At 41.9% G+C, this 16,265-nt stretch overlaps 1 protein-coding gene across 1 annotated transcript in view; it reads left to right on the top strand.

Moving 5' to 3' along the window:
* Positions 1-16,265, top strand: part of FRMD7 (FERM domain containing 7) — a 55,532-nt gene that overhangs the window by 19,499 nt on the left and 19,768 nt on the right. Inside the window, 4 exon segments of the mRNA XM_036839324.1 lie at positions 10,071-10,175; positions 10,983-11,025; positions 13,002-13,080; positions 15,762-15,859. Coding sequence (XP_036695219.1) covers positions 10,071-10,175; positions 10,983-11,025; positions 13,002-13,080; positions 15,762-15,859 — 325 coding nt within the window.

Genomic DNA, 16,265 nt, shown 5'->3' with positions numbered 1-16,265 from the left:
ATACATATATATACATTTTTTTATATATTCTTTTCCATTATGGTTTATCATAGGATATTGAATATAGTTCTCCATGCTATACAGTAGGACCTTGTTGTTTATCCATTCTATATATAATAGTTTGCGTCTGCTAACCCCAAACTCCCACTCCATCCCTCCCCCAATCCCCTCCTCCTTGGCAACCACCATTCTGTTCTCTATGTCCGTGATTCAGTTTCTGTTTCATAGATAGTTTCATTTGTGTCATATTTTAGATTCCACATATAAGTGATATCACATGGTATTTGTCTTTCTCTTTCTGATTTTTTTTTCAAGTTTCAAATCCAGCTTCCATATATGACAGAACATAAATTCATTAGAATATTCTGGTAAGCACAAGGAAGAAAATAAAATGCAAGTATAATCCCATCATCCAGAATTTAGCATTCTGGTGTATATTTTATACATTGAAATACTACTTTCTTATGGAACCCTAAACTCCACATGTGTCTCTTGATTCCATTTAACTTGGAATAGTTTCTGAAATATTTTTTAAAAAGATTTTCTGTTCAGCCAACACAGATTCTCCATAGTAACCCTGATACATTGGGTTTCATGGCCTCTTATTAAGTAGACGTTTTAAAAGGAATTATTGTTTAATGGCTTCTTTATAGAGTTTCTATGAAATTCACAACCTGTCAGAACAGAGTGGCCTCCAACCTGCTCACAGCCTTGCTGGGCAACATAGTGAACACTTTATAAATGGAGTAAACCTGATTCTAGAAAGAAGAGTCAGGAATGTAGAACAATCAAGGAAAGGGAGGCTAAAGAAGGAGAAACATTGGAGTAATAAGCAGAAGAAGAGAAAAGTGAGTTAACAGTACAGTCAAAAGTTGAGAAAAGATGGTAAAGAAAAAAAACAGTGAACATGAAAGGAAAGAGTGAATCAAAGGAACAAGTTTAGGTGTTTATCTCTTTCTTGTCCTTCATACACCTAGATATTAGTTTTCCCTTTATATTTAAGGACAGCCCGGTGTAATAAAATGAGCCCATTACTGGAGGCCAGAAGACCTGGGTTCCAATCCCAGATCTGCTATTAACCTGCTGGAAGATCTTGGGCAAGTTTCTTCCCTTGTCTGGATCTAAATCTCCCCACTTGTAAAATGAAGGGCCCGGATTACGTGACATTGAACGATCTCTGTTGTGTCCTGAATGTCTCAGATTGATAGATATGCACAGAATGTTTTATCAACCTGAAGTTAAAGAAAAGTCCGACTACCATTTGGAAGCTGGTTGTGCGTCACACACAGCACGTGGATTTAGTGCTAAAGCATTAAGTGGAAACAAACAATTATAATTGTTTTAATTACCCGAGTAGCTAGTAATTTCGACAGGACTTGGGAGCACTGTCTTGAGAATGCCATTATTACACTGTCACTTTTGAACAGCTTTTCCAATGCAGGCATGGTAATTTCAATGTCTCAGGAGTGGGGGCAAGATTGCTATTAGGGTGGTAATCTTGTTTTGTTTTGTTTTTTTCTTTTTTCTTTCCTTAGTAGAAGAGCAATTCTGAGCAAGGAGAGTCTCTTAGACACATTCCAGCAAAGAGTATGAATCAGATGGAACATGTCCAGATCATTGCCAAACCAACCTAAGGCCTCAGGCAGTAATACATCATTCCCTTAGAGCTTGAAAAGGTTGTCTGCTAGGAGGTATCATCTATCAGGGCCTAGACGAGCTCTCTGACTCCCGAGTTCCCTTCTGAACTTAGTTTAATCAGTATCAACATGGCTGCAGGTAAAGAGGGCGGTACATAGGTATAACTGAATCACTTTGCTGTACAGCAGAAATTAACACAACATTGTACATCAACTCTACTTCAATAGAAAAAAAAGAGGCGGGTGGTCAGTCAGCTGCTTAGGTTGATCCTTCAGGACCCCCCTAGGACAGCCACGTGGGCCGGAAATCTTTCTGAGCTGTTAATCTTAAGCAACTTTAAGCCTTCCATCAATCACACAGGCAGTACTTTGAACTGCTTTATGTTTTCAGAAATAAAATAAAAACCAGTTGTAATTTGGTGTGAATTTCACACGTGCACAAGCAACTACAAGGCTTGTTCTCTCTGCTTACCGCCACCAGGAAGTCTTAAGTACCCATTTAAACTGTTCTTCCCTCCAGGGTTTATTGCTGAGTCCTCTGGGCTCTGGGGAAAGGGCCTCCCTTGACTTCCTACTTATTCTTTGTTCTTTGATGTGTCTAACTGCACCTTGCTCTCTACCAGATGCTGAAAGACTAGACTGCCTGCAGAGAGGGCTCCGTTTTAGAATGAACTGCAGCTACCTGGTAATTAGCCTCTCTCCACTCTCAGCAGTTCTCTTTTTACCAGGAGTTGAACCCCCAGGAGGGTTATAGCTTGCCCAGTAATTTCTTCTGCCCTGCCCCAAAGGAGCTCTGTTTCCTAGTTCCCTGGGTGGTTTACACAGTGTAAATTTTGAAAGTATGTTCAACTTCGTTTTTAGAAAAATGGTTGCATCTGACTATATTGGTAGATGAATAAGATATGTGTCGGAGTTTTGCCGTTGTTTGTTGCAATGTCAGGATATTTGCATTAAAAAAAATTTTTTTTAATTTATTTATTTTTGGCTGCGTTGGGTCTTCGTTGCTGCGTGGGCTTTCTCTAGGTGCGGTGAGCGGGAGCTACTCTTCGTTGCGGTGCGCAGGCTTCTCACTGCGGTGGCTTCTCTTGTTGTGGAGCACGGGCTCTAGGCACACGGGATTTGGCAGTTCTGGAACGCGGGCTCGGTAGTTGTGGCGCACGGGCTTAGTTGCTCCGCGGCATGTGGGATCTTCCCGGACTAGGGATCGAACCCTTGTCCCCTGCATTGGCAGGCGGAGTCTTAACCACTCTGCCACCAGGGAAGCCCCAGGATATTTGCATTTTTAATGAAAAGTGAAACAGCCCTTTAAAAGGAGCAGTCCCAGGGTTTAACACTTAAAGGGTTCTGCGGTTTCTGGATGTAGCCTGCAGACAACAGGAATGGAGAAAGACTTACCTTCCTTCGGAAGGGTCCAAACTCTGTAAATGAGATGTGGGCCTATTGCTGCTTATACACAGAGAGCTGGATGGAGGTGAGGGAGTGTAGACCAAGATGCAGAACAAGATTTCTTCCCATCTTGGTGAGGCTCCTGCTCAGTGTCCCTGGATCTCCCTCGCTCCTTTAGGGACACCACACTGCTTACAATCGACTTGTTCACACTCTGTTTTCTAATCTCTTCTGCCTCTGACACCCTTCTCTTTTCCTCCTCTTCACCTGGCTAACTCCAACTCTTGCAGCCTATCTTGGATTAGGTGTCCCCTCTGTTAAGAATCCATTATGCAGGGACTTCCCTGGTGGCGCAGTGGTTGAGAATCTGCCTGCCAATGCAGGGGACACGGGTTCAAGCCCTGGTCCAGGAAGATCCCACATGCCGCGGAGCAACTAAGCCCGTGCGCCACAACTACTGAGCCTGCGCTCTAGAGCCCGCGAGCCGCAACTACTGAAGCCCACACACCTGGAGCCCGTGCTCCGCAACAAGAGAAGCCACAGCAATGAGAAGCCCGTGCACCGCATCAAAGAGTAACCCCTGCGCGGCAACGAAGACCAAATGTAGCCCCCCCCAAAATTAATTAATTAATTAATTTAAAAAAAAGAATCCATTGTGCTATACCCTCACCCACGTTTCTGGGTTAGGTGCCCTTTGGATGTGATATCACATTACCCCCTGCATACAAGCTTAAAAACACACTTAGCCCCGACCACTGCGATCACCTGTTGATGTGCCTGCCTTTCCTGCCAGCCTATGTATTCCTTGGTGGTAATGCCTGGGTCTTGTTCACCTCAGTATCCCTGCAGTTCAGGAAAGTACCTGGCACAGAACAGGCGCTCAATATTGTGTGTTGAATTGAAGGGGTGGTAGAAAGTGTCACAAAAGAGTAAAGGCATATACAGGAGGAAAAGGGCAAACGCATCAAAAGTAAACCTGGAGTTTGTGCAGGGGAAAATTACAACAGGAAAACAAAAAGAACTGGAAAAAGAGAATAAAGAATGGAGGAAAAACATGTTAAAGGAGAGGGATCGACTTTTAAAATGTTTATTAGGGAGAAGGTTAAGACTGGTGAAGCAGTTCTCTGTCCCTGTTTTTTTGTGTGGTTGTTACGGTTGAGCCTTTCCTATAAAAATATGGAACCAGGGTTAACATGACTGAAAGGCACCTCATTCACTTGCTACTGGAGGAATGATCATCAGACACTGGTTTCTATGAGGGGAAACTAATAGTCGTGTCTCTGATTCTTAATATTCCAGATTTTGAATATTCAAATAAATGCTGCCCTTGTCAAAACAGACCCCCTGGAGTGGTCCAAATGCAAATAACTAGGTGACCATACATCAGAGTTTCTCCAGGACAGTCCTGGTTTACACCTGTTGTGACAATATAATAATTACTAGTGCCCTGTCAACCCTCAAAACCGTCCCAATTTGGATGATAAATTATATAGTCTCCCTATAAACAGTCAACATTTCTTGAGCTCTTCCTTTGGACCAGATACTGTGTAAAGTACTTGACAAGAATAGTCTCCTTACATGCTCACTGTGACCCTTCTTTAAAATGGAGATGCAATTCACATGCCAGAAGATTCATCCTTTTAAAGTGTACAATTCAGTGGTTTTTAGTATATTCATTGTTGTACAACCATCACAACTATCTAATTCCAGAATATTTGCATCCTCCCCAAAAGAAACCCCATACTAGTTAATAGTCACTCCCTATTCCCCTCTCCCCCGCAGTCTCTGACCACCACCAATCTGTTTTCTGTCTCTATGGATTTGCCTGGTCTGGACATTTCATATAAATAGAATCATATAATATGTGGCCCTTCTGTGTTTGGCTCCTGACAGTCTTATTTTGCAACTGAAGAAGCGAAGGTTCAGAGAGACTAAATAGTCTGCGCAAGATTACCCCTCTAGCAGGGAGACAGGTCAGAACTAGAAGCAGCTGTGTCTGGCTTCAGAGCCCACATTCTCAGCCACAATGATGTGCTGCCTTCTCCTACGTATTGCAGGTACTCAGCACATTTTGGAACTCCCTTTTGGCCTTCTGTAATTGGGCACATTGCTTCCAAAATGACTCACAAATCTTCATTATTTGAGAATGGATTTCATGTTTGGAAAGAGTCAAAAGTCATAAAGAGCAAGTATGGTAACTAAAGTGGGCTATCAAGTTGAGTCATTGATATGGACTGAATTATCTCCCCCCCCCCACCCAGATTCATATGTTGAACTTCTAACCCCACTCCCCGTGTGATTAATCTGACTGTATTTGGAGATAGGACTTTTAGGAAGTAATTAAGGTTGAATGAGGTCATAAGGGTGGGGCCCTAACCTGATAGGACAGATGGCTTTATAAAACAGGAAGAGACAGGTCTCTCTCTCTCTCTCTCTCTCTCTGCTATTTTGTTGTCATCACCGGAGTTTATATAGTCATATTTTGGAATTAAAAAATGAGGCATAACTATAAAATCAGGAGAATGGGTGATTATTATCTGTGACTTCAAAAACAATTTCCTGAGGGGAGCATGAGAAATATTTTGAATGTGGGAATCAGCAGTGGAAACAGGAGAAGCATCTATAAGACTCTTTGTATGGCACTATGCTTTTAAATTTTACAATGTGTATTGTGTTTCTCTGGAAAATATAACAAATATAAGGAAAAATTAAAATGGCCTATCATGCTACTGTTAATAATACACTGTTCCAGCTTATCCTTTTCTGAAACCTTAATTCTGTAGCCTACATTCTTTTGAAGTACACAGTCATTATGTGGATGCATTAGAATCTCTGTTATCTAATGTGATCAAAGGTGATTGTTGATCAGTTAATTGATAAAATTTGCCAAAGCAGAAAATCGTAATAAATATGTACATTTACACACAAACACCTTAAACTTCTCACTTCGACATAAAACGTATACATTTATATTCATATGCCAAGCTTTTGATGCAGGGTCAAGGGCTTTTTGAGTAAGGACTTCTGATCGGTGTTTCCATTTTTCTTCTCTGACTCATACCCATAATGCATCATCTATGATTTCCAGTATTTGTTCATTTAATGTGGAAAAATTTGAGTACAGAATCCTTCCAGATTTTATCCCCCAATATTTTACTGCTGTCCTACCCAAAACTAATTTGACAGCATATTTTGGGGGATTCCCCCCTTATTGATTTTTTTTCAATTTAGTTTTCATAGAAACCACTCTTGTTATTAGTGATCATGATTCTTTTGATATACATACAATATAATTAAATTGTATAATTACAATAATAAGTAGAATTGTCAAAATATGTTCAAGAAAATAATTATTATCAAGCCTGAGACTCAGTCGATGGATGTAAAAGTGCAAAGTCATATTAGCTTACTAGCCATGAGCTTTCATCATGACTTAGGCATCTGTCAATGTTTTAAAGGGGGAATGGAAAGCATTCTCTGTGCGTTGTTGAGTTAAAGTTTATTAAGAGAGTTTCTACTGTCCCTGCTCATTTAGAAAAAGAATTCAGATATGTACAAACTAAAAAGGTAAAGTTCCCTTTAATCTAAACCCCTCTCCAGGAATAATGCTGTTAATGGTTTGGTATGTGTTCTTCCAGACTCTTCTCTCTCTATATCTATAAATATATGTGTGTATTACTTATGTCTTGCGATGTGCCAGGCATAGCACTAAGGCCTTGATGTGAATTATCTTGATTAATCCACACAACGACTCTGTAACATAATACTATTATTATCTCCATTTTACAGATGAGTAAACCAAGGCTCAGAACGGTTCAGTAATTTGCCCTAGGTCACATAGTAACTAATTTATTCTTCCTCTTGAGAGGACTGTCCTGCTAATGCACATGAATCAAGTTAAATGTTTGGATCCATTCATCTATTTATTCAGTAAACATTTATGGAATGTCCACTCTTTTCCAATCACTGTATATAATGCCAGGTACTCAGACACGTGGTTTCTGTCTTCAGGTACCTGGAAAAGGGAGATCAATCTGTGAGCAAAAACATTTGCCCCAATTCATCCAGTTAGTAAGTGGGTAGAGCAGGATTACAATAGAGGCTTGTTTTAATAAACTGTTATATGACAGCCCTATGTGCATAGAAGATTTGGTGGGCTGTTTTTTGGAAACAGTCACCTTGAATATTTATTGTTTCCATGAGAAGATGAGTTTGGAGCCCCAAGAAATCAGTGTCCAATGGTTAAGACCGAGTTTGTAAGCTGAAGATTATAAATACAAGTTCTGAAAGGCTTTAAATTATATGTGTGTGTGTGTGATTTTTTTAAAGGCAAACACTGCTCTACTGTAATCCAAGGGAGATGAATATAAGACAAGGTTCAGGATTAGAGTTCCAATTCCTTGAGTGGGACGACCGGTGATAAATAATTTAGATCCACTAAGGAGCTTGATTAGAATGTTGAAAAGTGTCAGCTTAAACAAGAACAAGCAATGGAAAAGAGAATCAGAAGTCCAGAAAAGAGAAAACAGGAAAGTTGTATATAGAGATATTATGAGAAAAATAATCATAACATAAAAGTCGAGGAACTGGTTGAAAAAAATTAAAGGCTGCATGTTAAGACAGAACCAAGACCATTACCTATTGTGCAACACATTCCACTAGGCTGGCCAATTTCAACGTACACTACGGAGGGTCGAAGGGAAATGCCTCTCCCGGAGATGTGGGTAGAGAGCTTGAGCCACATGAACTCCTGACCTCCTAAGGCACAGATGCCAAAGGCTTTTAGAGCCAGTTGGCAAGATGTACAGGGGTGGACGAATCAGGGGATTATTCTTAGAAACATGGTATGGGATCTTACAGAAGGGAGCAAAAAGGCAGCCTGGATTGGAAACCTTACAGGAATGGCTATATATTCTTTGTGACTGCAGAAACATTTAAATATACAAACACATGGAATGTGGCAGCATTGATGGCGACGATTAAGCACCTCAATGGTGAAAAAAAAAAGAAAAAATGAGGAGGAAAAAGGAAAATCTTGAGTTTCTTAAATTGTTTGCAAAGAAACTGGAGCCTATGACGGAATTTGGTCCTCATGACTGAAACGTTTCTTTGGTGTTGGAAAAAGTATTGCTGTCTTCTCTCTCTCTCTTTAGAAAATTTTTTAATTCATAATAAAAATCCCGTAACAGCTCCTTGTCTGGAGGACTTTGAAAATAGGAGCGATTTCATCTGTCTGGAATGGTCTGTGTCAGGACTTGCCCTAGGCAAGGTTGCCACATAGGCAGAAGCGCCCCCTCCCTCCTCCCTCCCAGACATCCCCTCCCCCACTGCCCCCTAATGCCCTTCAAGCCCCCGAACCCCACCATGGGCTGACCCCTTTTTCCTGGATCACAGCTCCAATGTGACCTCCCACATAAAATCAAACCCCCTTTCCCTCAGCTCTCTCTCCAGGCGCTAAGGATGCAGTAGCTTTCACCCTCTGCATCCTATTTGCATTTAAAAATAGGACCCTGGTTAACCCTCATGAATCTCAGTTGGTGGAGCTTTGGACTACGAAGCCAAGTGGAGAGAAGTCCAAGGGAGAGGGGAGCATTTTGGGTCGTTGGGGGAAGGGGATGGGGGAGGTCGCCTTCCTGGAAGCTATTAAATCCCAGATGTGGGTTCTGTTCCGTGTGGGACTGCCTTGAGGGAGAGGGTGGGGTGTGGGAGGAGGGTGGCTGGACTCTCTGACCTCTCAAGGTTGGCATTAATTCTATGCGTCGGTGATTTCCAACTACATTTCCCTGCACCCAGCTTCCTTTGCAGCACCAGAGGCACCGCGTGACTTGGCTTTAACTAGGGGCTTTCAGCAGCGTGTCTTTGTGCCTATCAGCCAGGGCCCAATTTTCCCATCACCGTCCTCCCTGCAACTGCAACCCTCGGCTTCAGCAATGCTGGCTGAAGATCAGCTCCAGCCCCACTCAGCTCATAGAGGTTTTCACAGAGAGCTCTTCACAGCTCCTATTCTCAGAGAAGCCTGAGAAAGGGACTGTTTTGTGCTCCCAGTGTATGTGGGCTTTACGAAGAAAAACAAATATGTGTGGCCTTATGTGAAAGGAGTATGCTAGATGCAGTTACGGTGGGAAAAGCTGTAGAATGAAATCTCCTCGTGGAGCTCGGAGGAGGAAGTTGGCCAATTTCATGTTGGATCAACCAACATTCAAGACCCCTAGTATGTGGCAGGCTCTGAGTTAGACCTGGTGAGTAACAAGAAAATTAAAGCAAGGCCCCTGCTATGAAGGAATTCAGTCTAACGGGGAAGATAGACATCCCGTGTGAGAAGTGCCATGTTTGAGGTAAGCAAGAGTGTTTGGGAGCACGGAGGTTGCCCTTGGCTCCAAAGCTCTCCCGGGGAGTGGCATCTGAGCTGAGTAGGAGGAAGCCAAAGCAAAGAAAGGTGGGAAGGGCGTTCTGTGTAGAAGGAATGACATGAGCAGAGGCATGGAGACATGAATCTACTTGACGTGTGGGGAAACATGAGCGGGCTGCGATTATTAGAAAGGAAGGGGGAAGGGCAAGAGATGAGGCTGGAGGGGCAGGCAGGGCCACATGAGGGAAAGGGCCCAGCCTTCCTGCTAGGGAGTAGAGACTTTATCCTGAAGGGAGCCACTGAAGGATTTTAAGCAGGTCCGATTTGCATCTTGATTAAACTATCTGTCAATTTGGGGAAAATCTTTCAAATTGCCTGTGGGATGAATTGATGAAAGAATTCCACTGAAAGGGTAGATTTGCAGATCTAGCCATACGTAGCTAAGTGCAAGGCTGTCTTTTTCCAAGAGGGTTTGTCATTAATCTGAGGCTTTTTAAGAGGTACCGCTAAAACAATCTACAGATAGATGCATGTATTTATGTGTAAAACTCAACAACATTTGGGAGGATACAGGGCCTGAAAACAGTGCTTAAAGGAAACTGAAGAGAGTCTAGGTGCTTCTACCCTTTATTCCACACTGCAGCAACAATATCAGCTTAGGATCACAAACTGTGCTATGGTCTCTTTGTTTTGTTTAGCAAAAGTCATCCGGGAAGGCGCTGTTTAACCTGAGTTGCAGCCATCTAAATCTTGCTGAAAAGGAATATTTTGGATTAGAATTCTGTAGCCATTCTGGAAATAATGTAAGTTGGTTTCATTATAGGGTTCTTTGTGTCTAGAATTGCTTCTAAATGCAGCTTGCAGCTAGATATGCAGGGCTCAAACCCCCAACTGCAAAAGGAAAAACCATTTAAACCCTTGAAAAATGAGTGGATTTAATAACTATTTCCCCTCCTTGTCTACGAAAAGTCACCTCCGTTTGCCAAGCACAAACTCTTCCACCGTCTGCTCCTCTTTTGTCACTGTGTGAAGAGGTCTCTGTGCTTTATTCTGACTTTTCCAGAGGCTGGACCTCAACCTCCAAACTGAAGACTCCTAACCTCACCAGTAGTATTCGGGAACGCTCCTTGCCCCTCTCTCACATCCTAACATTCCCGATGTTCTGCCCGCTGTGTCCTGCCTTGGCGGATCTGTTATCTGGCTCCTTCCCAGAAAGGCTCATTATGACTATTAAGCTGGCATTTGGGGGCTGTAGGATTCAAATGTGGAGCCAAATGCCTTCATTAGTCTTTGTGGCAACTAATGAGCCTTGTATATGACACCTCTGTCATCCTCCTGAGGCAGGGGAGCAGTGACTCAAATGTCAACAGCAAAGAGCTTATAGATCAACAATGTGCACTGTCATTGGGAAAATAGAAGGGGACAGATTGAGTGTGGTGGAAGCACAGCATTTCTTTGACGTTGCTGTTTCTTACTATCTTTAGAAGTCTAAAGAGTCTTGATATTTGTTTGTTTCATGTTGACTTTAATCTGCTACCAAAAGACAACAAAAAACAAAAAGCTATACTCAGTGCCATGTTCTATCAATTCTTTCATTAATGTTATTACAGGTCTGGTTGGAACTTCTGAAGTCCATTACGAAGCAAGTAAAAAGTAAGTATGGAAAATCACTTAAGGAATAGAATTCCCAGTTACAACTTGAAAATATTTCAACAATACCACACTGTTCCTCGCCTTAATATAAGGGGAGAAAAGGGCTTTGATGTATTATTTTAATCCTTCATCCATCCAGTAAATTTAGCAATTTAAAAATATCATTTTAACTTTGCCTGAGATGAGGAAAATCAGGCTGCTGGATCTTTGAGTAAATTTTGAGAACCCTGGTAATAACAGCGCTCTGTGGATTGGCTCTAGGAATACATCTCTGACTCTAGACCTGCAAATCTTCGAGCATCCTTGATGTCAAGCAGCAATGCCATTCACCTTCTTCCAGGAGGTGTTTCAGTTTAATCCCGTCACAGACATTGTCCATCCAATTCAGGTCATATTTGAGTGCCTACTATGCATGAAATATTCCCCCGAACCCTATATTTCACAATCTAGTGTGGTGGTTCTCAAATTTCAGTGTGTATTAGGATCACGGGCCGGGAGGAGGGGGCAGTTCTTGTTAAAATGCATATTCCTGGGCCTCATCCCCGAGTTGGGGGCCAGCAACCTGAATTTTTAACGAATTCCATAGGTGCTTCCGCTGCAGGTGGATTTCAGTCCACACTTTGGGAAAGGCTGTTTCTTGTCACTTCCCCCTCCTGCTCTCTAAGTGTTGGTGTCTCCCACAATTCTGTCTTTTCCCACCACGTACTGATAATCTGTCACATGATCCCAACAGCTTCCCAACTGACTCCCCCCAATCCATCATGTACACTACTCCCAAAGGGAACTATTGCAAATACAAACCTGACCACATCAGTCTCCTGCTTAAAATGCTTCCATGACTCCCTATTGCCCTTAGAATAAAGTCCAAACTCTTTAACATGATCCTCAAAGCACTGGACTCTGCCTGCCTTTCTAGCCTTTACCTCTGCCTCTGACCATTTCATACTCCTACGTCTCCTAATTTGAACAAAACTAACTTCAGGTGTAGGCTTCTCAGATAAAATAGAAGTTGCCCAACTAAATTAGAATTTCAGATCAACAAAGACTAATTTCTTTGTATAAGTATGTCCCAGGCAATCATTGTATATCTGAAATTCAAATTTAACTGGGAGTCCTATATTTTTATCTGCTAAATCTGGCAGCCCTACTCAGATGTCAGCTCTTCCAGGAAGGCTTCCTTGACCTCCTCCAAACTCTTTTCTCCCTCTTGTGCTTACCCAGTACTCGGGGCTTATAACACTTTGTGGTGCTGTGATTGTCTGTCTAGATGTCTGCCTCTTCTACCAATCTTTGAGTGCTTAACTGTATTTTTATTTCCAGGAGCCTCTAGTACAATGCTTAGCATACAATAGGCACTCAACAAATATTTACTGAATGAATGGTGTTAATGCTGCATGTGTGTATTTGCTTTTGATACAGAAAGTTTCTTATTTTCAAATGCAAGTAGGAGTGAAGGCAAGTAGATATGTTTTCTTCATGTAGATTTTAAGATACACAGAGGCCTCAGTCCCTACTACTTCTAGTTCCCTTTATGAATCCTTGAGCCAGCTGATATTCCCCTGCCTCTATAGCTGGGCCCTTCTCTCAGCCAGGAATGCAGAATCCCAAGTAGCAAGTGGTATATTTTTCTAAATGGAACACTTCTTAAGAGAGGACACAGTAGGCCCCAAACGAGGCACACCTTTACAAAAAGAAACTCAAAGAAAGAGAAGGGAGGAAGAGGGGCAGGAGAACTTTCCCAACTGTTAGCCACATAGAGGCACAATTCAAAAATAACATCTCACAAATGTGAAAGATTGAAATTTAAATGAAAAGTCTGTGAGAGGGAGTGATGGGGAGAGGAGGGAAGAGGAGAGGGGAGTGTGTGTGTGTGTGTGTGTGTGTGTGTGTGTGAGAGAGAGAGAGAGAGAGAGAGAAGACCTGTAACTGTCGTGATGGACATTTAAACAAAACTTATGGAGATATTGTGTTTTAAGATCCTAAGGAGGTTGTTTTCAAATTTATGGTGAAATTTTTCCCAGTGGACCCTGGACATCTGCGAGAAGAGCTTACAAGGTATAGTACTTGCATGATGCATGATGTTACATAATCATTATTCTCCATTTATCAGGGAACGGGCTTCTAGCCTTCTTTGGAAGGCTTGGCTCTCAGTCACTCTCTGGGAGATGGTAAGAAGTTGGTGAGAAGGAGGGCCTGGCTGGTCCCCAGTGTTAATCTTCCAAAGGATAGGGACTTCAGGGAGAAGGAAGGGTGGTGTTCTAAAAGTGGTAACCAGCCTGGGTGCCCACTTGGGGGTTAAGCCATTAACTGCTACAACAGTTAGAGTGTTTGCCTTCATTGCATCTGTGTTCTAATCAAAGGGCAGCTTGACAGCTAAGTTCCCTGCTTACTGAAAACGGTTGTGTGCACGTGTGTGTGTGTGTGTGTGTGTGTGTATATCCCATAGGTAGAAAGTGATGATGACATACACTTATAAAACCTTTTTGAAAGTAGAAAAGTAAAAAATATAAAGAATAATTCAATAAATTATTTTGCATAATTATAAATTATTGATATTTTATTGTACTTATTAATAATTACAAATGATTAATAATTTATATAAGTAAAATATTTTTATACTTACAAAAAATTAAAAAGCTAAAAAGTATAAAACATTTTAAAGTATTTGTATATTTATAAAAATGCCCTTTAAAATGACAATGTAAACCTACTTCTTCAAAAATACTTTGTCAACATGACACCCCCCAAAACCTTACTCTGCTTTCTAGACTTCAGACTCCAGACTTCTACACATAGAAGGGATGTAAGAGATAATCTAGTCCAGACCTTTTGGTTTACAGATGTGGAAAAATAATCTAGTCCAGACCTTTTGGTTTACAGATGCGGAAACAGGTCCTGGGAACTAGAGTGACTTGATCAAGGTCACAGCGTGTTGGCAGTTATTCTACCTGAAATATTCCCCATCATGGTTCATGGCCAATTTTTCTTCACCCTTTTTGTAAAGGGGGGGAGTTCTTTTCTGAGGGGTCTTTGTAGAAGTCACTTTTAAAAAGTCAGTCTCTCTCTCTCTCTCCCAATCCTCTCCAAATTTGTGAGTTGTAGGCCCTTTTCCCAGATAACTTGATGTCTTGGTATCTCTATCAGTTTGCCTTTGCTAACTCATTTCAGTCCAGTCTCAAATTGTAACCAGTTTTGATGGAGATAAACTTTCTCTGGGAAAAAAAAAAGAATGAGAAAATCAATGTGACGATAAATGATTCATCAGCTGTTCAGAGGAAGGATTTGGTATTTGCAGTAGGCAGCTGCCTTCTTAACAGCAAGGAATGTGTCAAATGACAAGAAGGTTACTTTCTTTCTTGCTAGGAGTAAAATGAAATTCACGTCCCCTTTAGCAATTGAGGCTGATTATTCTCATTTACATCTATATTTGAAAGCAGGTAATGGCAACGGTTAGACTTCCTTTATTTTTTCCCCATTGGTCCATTTGAGAATACTTAACTGTAGTTGACTTTACAAGGATGCCTTTCTGGGGCCAATACGTGAGTTTCTCAGAGTGGTGTGCAAATATAACTTTTCTAACTGAATCATTTCTAATCCATTAAGAGAGATCACAATTTGAGGGATTATAATGAATGGCTTTGTAAATTGAAGAATCACCTACTAATTTACCTGTTTTTTCCCAGTCTGCATTTTCATCTATCACGTGCAATTAATTCTGGTTCACCACATTGCCTTCAAGTCTTAACTGGTTTAAAAAAATCTAGATAGAACTTTATTCAGAAAATTACATCTTATATAGGGAAATGCCCACAGTAGATAGTAAATGTTTTAATATATAAAATAAAACACTGGAACCAATTTTGAACCAAGAAGGAACATAGTCAGCAGTAGGGTCTTAATTATACACATCTTTTCAAAAGTTGATTGCCTTTGATAAGGGCTTAAAAGTGTGGGACAAATGCCGTCTGTTTTGCAAAGCTTTGGATACCAATGTGTACTTCATGGGTCCCTGATTATCAGTAGGAAAAAAAGTAGTCTGGCTTCATTCCATTCAATACACAGTAATTCCATCCCTGCTCTGTGCAAAGGGCTAGGCTGGGCTCTGGTGATACGGAGACGGTGGTCCAGGTGAAGGGGCAGAATCATGGCCTCAAGTTCTTGATTTCTGAAACACAGTCCTTTGGATAGGAGGCAGCCTAGAATTGAGAGGCAGACCTGAGGTCTTGCCACAGTTTCACTGTCTTGGGGTGATATGACTCTGCCCAAATCGCCTAACCTCTGTCTTTCCGTAATTGGAACATGCGGTGATGATGCCAGCCTTCTAAGTTGTTACGATAGTGAGTACTTGATAGCATTTTGTAAACAGAGCAGTATGGCCTCCTGAGTAGGCTTATTCTTGCTGAAGCTCCCTTTCTCTCTGGCTGGCTATGTGGCTTTGCTACGTGGCAGAAATCACCAGAGGACGGTTGGCCAACTCCCTCAAGTTGGCGGGAGGATTTGGCCGGGGTGATTCCTAATGGCTGTGAGGCTTGCTGAAGTGCTGGATCAGCCGAGTTGTGGTCTAGTGCTGGTTAGGGGCCGAAGCAAAGCCTATGCATTACTCACCACCCCCAAAAGGCATCTCCCTGACTGGGGGCACCGTGTCTTTTTTGAAACATCTTGGATCTGGGAGAAGGGAAATGCTTCTTTCTTGTTCCTGTTTCTTCCTCAAGAGATTTCCCCCCACTTCTTTGCAGGTATCTTTTTACTCTTCAAATAAAGAAGGATTTGGCTCTGGGAAGGCTTCCATGCAGTGACAACTGTACAGCGTTGATGATCTCTCACATCTTACAATGTAAGTAGCAAATGTCGGCTTCGGGGCCTACCAGCCAGCTAGAGAACCAAGCAAAGAGGCTAAGTACCCTCAACATCCCTATCATCATGGTAGGACTTCTCTGTAGAGGAGAGAAAGCCTGGATGAGATATATAGAAATGGCATGGTCCAGTAGAAAGAGGCTGGTTACTGTAGTCATTGAGATTTGGATTCAAATCCTGTTTCTACGTTCTAACTGTTGTAGCCTTGGGTGAAGTCCCCTCAGCTGTCTTTGCCTGAGTTCCCTAGTCTTTGAAAGAGTGACAAGAATGCCTTCTCACAGAGCAGTTATGTAGATGAAAAGTAAATGCTGATTTTCTTCTATCTCGATCTAACCTTGCCCTCCCACTGCCCCGGGCTTGCTCTCCAGGAGCTGGTCTGGACTGAT

The sequence above is a fragment of the Balaenoptera musculus genome, chromosome X (assembly GCF_009873245.2).
Source record: "Balaenoptera musculus isolate JJ_BM4_2016_0621 chromosome X, mBalMus1.pri.v3, whole genome shotgun sequence".
Taxonomy (NCBI): Eukaryota; Metazoa; Chordata; class Mammalia; order Artiodactyla; family Balaenopteridae; genus Balaenoptera; species Balaenoptera musculus.
The sequence above is the reverse complement of the archived record's forward strand: the minus strand, read 5'-3'. Positions and strand labels throughout refer to the sequence as shown.